This window comes from Bison bison, unplaced genomic scaffold, assembly GCF_000754665.1.
Source record: "Bison bison bison isolate TAMUID 2011002044 unplaced genomic scaffold, Bison_UMD1.0 scf7180017864378, whole genome shotgun sequence".
NCBI lineage: Eukaryota > Metazoa > Chordata > Mammalia > Artiodactyla > Bovidae > Bison > Bison bison.
Window position 1 is genome coordinate 1,769,481 of NW_011494950.1, and position 5,526 is coordinate 1,775,006.

Sequence of the window (5,526 nt, forward strand, 5' to 3'; positions counted from 1 at the left end):
TTTCTGAAATTTCTCAGAAGACCTTACCTAGAGTGAGATCAAGGCCAACGAGAGGATGTTTGTGTTTGTTTCTCAAAATACTAGCTTGTTTTCACACTATCCTGCCCAATGATAGAAAAGAATAATCTAATGTGGGACAAAGGGCATCCCAGTCCTAGTCATATTAGTAGATGTAATACATTAATTACTATTAACTTTGTTATGTAGCAGAGTTGGTCTATGACATTCACTTTGTCAAAGAACAAAATTTGTGATCCTAGAGTTGAATGCACAATTACCAACTTCATATAAACACCTAACTTCAAAATGCTTTCAATTTAAACTATAAACCAACATCTCTGTTTTCAAAACGACTTGTATAGCTTCTGATTTATTTTTCTACTGTTTCATACCTCTCGCATCTGCATGTAAACTACAAACAAAGCACCAGAGAGGAGCTCGGGGGTTATCAGCAGTCAGCAGCTACGCTGATGTTTTCCATACCCAGATTCCTCTGCTATTCATAGCCTTGTCCTCAGCCTCACATGGGGTCCGGGGTAAAGGCAGCTACTTTCCCCCAAAGAAGTACTTCACATGTAGAGAATGAGATAGCAAATCCTTGGAATGTCACAGACCAGCTGTTGAAGGCAATTGTTCCTAACCACCAATGTCTCAGCCACTCCTTTGGGCCAAAGCAGCAGTTGGGGGAAATAGAAGCAGCCAATGTTCTGTATAAACTCAGACACCCATGTAAGCTCGGGCCTCAGAACTTTCATTGCCTGCCAAGCTATTTAAAGCTAAGGATTATGCAGTGAGAACAGATGCAGTGCATTTTGCCATCTTCTGAAATCTAACATTTTAAGTAACATTTAAAGAGCATAGTTTAAATTTTCTTGAATTCAGTCATTGTACTTTTCAAAGTGGTTTCCTAAACTTCATATTAATTTAAGTATGACATTGCATCTTAATATTTCATAAATATCCACAGAACATACACTATGCTTTAAAAAATGCTGCAGCTAAGATTCACCTTAGCTTTTTTTTTTTAATGAGGTACATATTTGGAACTTTAAAAAATCATATTTATATCTGAAAATTCCAATGTAAGTCTAAAACAGTAACAAATGTAGTGACTCATAAATATATTTCAGATCCAATTTTCCAGTACTATTTTTTAACCTTCATATTCTATATTTACAAAGCTATGCTATAATAAAATACACTGAAAAGAAAAGCTCATTAAGTGAAGGAGATCACAGCTCTTTTTAGCACTATAAAACACTTTTATAAAATGGATAAGAATTTCTTAAATTGGTGTGGCTCTTTTGCCATCAACTGTTACAAATGCAAGCTTCTCTGGCATTGTTGAAGTAAGGAAGAAATAATTCTGAATCGTTTCTACTATCAGACTACAGTCTCCTAAACTGTCAATGTTTCAGGTGTTAAGAATAGCATCAACCTGAGCTGTAGGAACATATTTAACAACTTTCCTTTCGTAATAAAATAACAAAGACAACCTCAACATACCAGGAATTATGTCTGTGTTTTTAATCTTCATAAAAATCATTTCAAACGTGGATAATACACACATTCCCGTGATACCATGGGCTAAACTAGAATCTTCCTCGACACCATGTCACTTGGTCCCAGCCGAATCCTTTACTTCCACCACCAGAATTCCATCGTGACAGAGGATCGCCGACAAATCTTTGGTTTCAATGCCGTCGGGCAGTTTATACTGTCGGGTGAAGCTTCTGGAGATGAAGCCGTGCTCATCCATTCTGGTTCCGTGTTGAGCTTTTATCAGCAGCCAGCCCTCGAAGGTCTGAATGATGATATCTTCGGGGAGGAATTGGACCACGTCCAGCAGGACTTGGAAGCGGGATTCGCCTCTCTGGGGCGGCATCTCAGCGGCGTCCACTGGAGGAGCCTGGGCCGCCCTGGCCTTCCCCAGGTCCACCGTGGTTGGCCCCGGCAGTGCATATAAAGCGTGATCCAGCCTGCAGTCTTCCAGACCTCGAGCTTCGAATTCCTGCTCGTATCGCACTGGAGTCTCGATGAGGTGCCTCAGGATGATTTTTGCCATAGTGGAGGCAAAGCCGGCATCCAGCAGCGTCCTCCCCGTCCAATGTCCGCGTGGAGCTTCGCCGCTGCCTTCCAACTAGATTATCAGAGGAGAGCTGCTCTTCGCTTATAACCCCGCGAGAGCAACCCTTTAATTAGACCTGAATCACAGTGCCGCACGCTCCCTCTTGTCTTTTCGCTCCTGCTGACAATGAACGGCTATTTATAGGGTGTGTTTCGAAGTTGCTTTTAGCACACAGCCTGCTCGAGCTGCCGAGTCAAGGATTGCCCTTACGTTCTCAGTTATCCTTGGCAAGTGTGTCGGCCTCGCTTACCCAGAGAGAAAGAGAGAGTCAGAAACAATATTTGAGAAATATTTGAGTGCTCTGTCTTTGTGAACTACAGCGAACTGAGGGATCAGAACAATCTACAGATGAGCATTTATTTGTATGAACTAAGTCTGCTCTAATCCTAGTCTCCAGGCACAAAATCAGGGGGAGGTGACTTGAGCTTTAAATTGATTAGGAATCAATTACACACACACAGGCACATTAAAATCTCAAACATTCAACAAGCCCTCAGCCCTCTATCCTATACATTTATTTTCATTTCATCCTTTAATCTTCTATCCTTAAGTGACATCTGAGCCAGGCCATCTGGGTTTATTAAATTTGACTCATGAAAAATTAGATCAAATGACTGAGCCAGACAGTGATGTCCAACCTCAGAAGGGGTTGAAAGGCATAGAACAGAGAATCTTAGCAAGGAAAATAGAGCTCCAGGGCAGAGAAAAAGCTTAATGCTTTTTAACTATTTGACACTAAAGCCCATAAAACTAAGGATTAATCTAGTTGCAGCTCTGCTGTTGAAATGGCAAAAATAAATAACATACTTCCTAACTGTAACCCCCTTAACATTAAACTTAGATTGAAAAAGAATGAGGTAACTCTTTATCCACTGCTATGGCAAGATCTCCAAGACATGTTAAGTACAAAAGGAAAGTCCAGAACAGCATATAATGTGCTGTATTTGTCTTTTTTTTAAAATAGGCATTTGCTTGTGAAATATAATCTGAAAGTTATGTCATGGGGAACAGAAGTTGCCTCCTGGGATGGTAGCAGAGTGATCAGAAGGCAGGGGCTAGAGGGAGACTTGTTTATCACTATAAACACGTTTGTGCTTTTAACTTCTATAGTGTGTTTGTAATGAACATACACACAAGAGGGTTTGAAATATAGAAAACTTCCTCTCCATGGAGGTTGGTATTCTCTAGAATAGGTAGACTCCAGAAGACTTTTCCTTAAAACACATGTCCATTTTCTTAGAATTAAAAATAAACCTAACTAGTTTTTAGTTTTAGTTTTTTATGGTAAAGAATCTGCCTGCAATGCCAGAGACTCAGGTTTGATCCCTGGGTTGAGAGGATCCTCTGGAGAAGGGAATGACAACCTACTCCAATATTCTTGGCTGGAGAATCCCATGGACAGAGGAGCCTGGTGGGCTATCATTCATGGGATCACAAAAAGTCAGACATGACTGAGTGACTAACACTTTTACTTAGGAAAGTCTAAAAAATTAAAAAACAAAATTTTTAATTTTTTAAATTTAAAAAATTAAAAATTAGAAAACAGAAGGGAACAATTTCCTTTAGCTCTTTTATAATACCCTAAAACTCTGAGTGGATATTTTGGTATATAGTTTAAAATATGCCTTAATTATGTTGTTCACACACAGCTTTTTTGACTTGCATTTTACAGGTTGATGACCCTCAATGGAAAAATGTATTCTTTGAAATCTTAATGTCCTCTGGCTCACAAAATATTGAGAGATGTTTTCACTGATGCTGCTGTGAGTGGTAAGTCAAAAACAGAACTCACTACCAGTGGCAGGAAATGTATAAGGTACTAAGGATTTGGCTTTAAATTGCTGGAAAAAGTCATAGCAAAATTGAGAAGAAAGTATATAGATTTTCTATATATCCCCTGCCCCCAGACATACATAGCATCTCCCATTGTCAGCATCCCCACCAGAGGGTACATTTGTTACAATCAGTGAACCTACATTAATACATAATTTACATTAGATTTCACTCTTTGTGTTGCACATTCTATGAATTTGCCCAAAGGTATAATCATGTGTATCCACCAAAATAGTAATATACAGAGTTGTTTCACTGCCCTAAAAATAGTTTGTGCTCCATCTATTCACCTCCCCTCCTCCCAACCTTTGTCCTGAAAAACTGCTGTAAAAAGTAAGCCTGTGGATTTGCTGTGCTGGGTCTTCATTGCTGCACTCCAGCTTTCTCTAGCTGTGGTGAGTGAGGGCTGCTCTTCATTGCAGTGCTTGGGCTTCTCCCAGAGGTGGCTTCTCTTTTGTGGAGCATGGGCTCTAGAGTGCAGGCTCAGGAGTTGTGGCACATGGGCTCATCGCCCCATGGCTTGTGTAATCTTCCTGGACCGCGATCAAACCCATGTCCCCTGCATTGGTTCCCAACCACGGGCCACCAGGGAAGGCCAAAAAGAAAAGTCTATTTAAAAAGCTAAAACTTCTCTAAAAAAAAAATACTAGAAAGATGCTGGTAGGGTGGACAGAGAAAAACATATCCAATTATGGTTTCTTGCCTTTAAGAATCTCTAAAATAGGTGAGGAGGACTAGATATGAGTGATGTTTCCATGTTGCTTGTATGACTGAGTTGCTGAGGTTTAAAGGGAGTAGTCACACTTCTGGAGCAAACACCCAAGGCTTCTACTTCTGCTGTTTCCCCCGCTGCCCTTTGACCCTAATCCTGCACTTCTATCCTCCTCTAGGCTTCTGTTCAACCACTTACCCCTTTCTTGATGTTCTCTAGTCCCTCACTGTCCACAGGCCCCTCTCCATCAGCATAAAGTCAGTTGTACCCCATCTTTTTAAACCAAAACAACACCTACTAGCCTTATGTCACCCCCTAGCTAATTATTCCCTTCCCAGCCCAGCTCCTTGAATTTGTAGCCTGTGTTCAATGATCACTCTCTGTGCTATTGCAAAATAACTCTGCCCTGGATTGATGTCAAAGTCAGCCTTATTGCCAAATCTGTACTTTAACCTTATCTTCCTTAACCTCTTGAGCATTTGACATAAGCCTCTCATCAGAAAAGAATGTGAACTATTTTTGTCCTAGCCTTGTCAAGAGGACACATAGAGTTTTCTCTTATCCTATTCCATGCATTCTCAATGGAGGTGATGTCACCCTCAAGGGGGCAAAAATTGGTTCTTATGGAGCAAATCAATCAAACAAAAAATTCATGTTATCTAAGATTATACCAAATCTTAGCTCTAGGGAATGGATTATGGTCTTCCAAAAGGCCCAGGTACATAAACAGTCATAAAGAATATCTGTGGAATTAAAATTTCATGGGGGAGAGGGAGGAGAAATCAAGTGGAAAATGTCTTAAAGACTTTTGGGGGTAGAAGGCTGGAGCAGTAATAAAGAAAAAATTGAGGAT

At 40.3% G+C, this 5,526-nt stretch overlaps 1 protein-coding gene across 1 annotated transcript; it reads right to left on the reverse strand.

Annotated features, from left to right (window-relative positions):
• Positions 1–1,503: 1,503 nt before the first annotated feature.
• On the reverse strand, positions 1,504–2,254 carry HSPB3 (heat shock 27kDa protein 3). The gene has a single exon (XM_010857164.1). The coding sequence runs from the start codon at positions 2,063–2,065 to the stop codon at positions 1,616–1,618; it is 450 nt and encodes a 149-aa protein (XP_010855466.1). The 5' UTR covers positions 2,066–2,254; the 3' UTR covers positions 1,504–1,615.
• Between the last annotated feature and the right edge of the window lie 3,272 nt (positions 2,255–5,526).

Excerpts from the sequence above, each read along its gene's own strand:
- HSPB3 (XM_010857164.1), bottom strand. The coding sequence starts at position 2,065 with ATGGCAAAAATCATCCTGAGGCACCTCATCGAGACTCCAGTGCGATAC.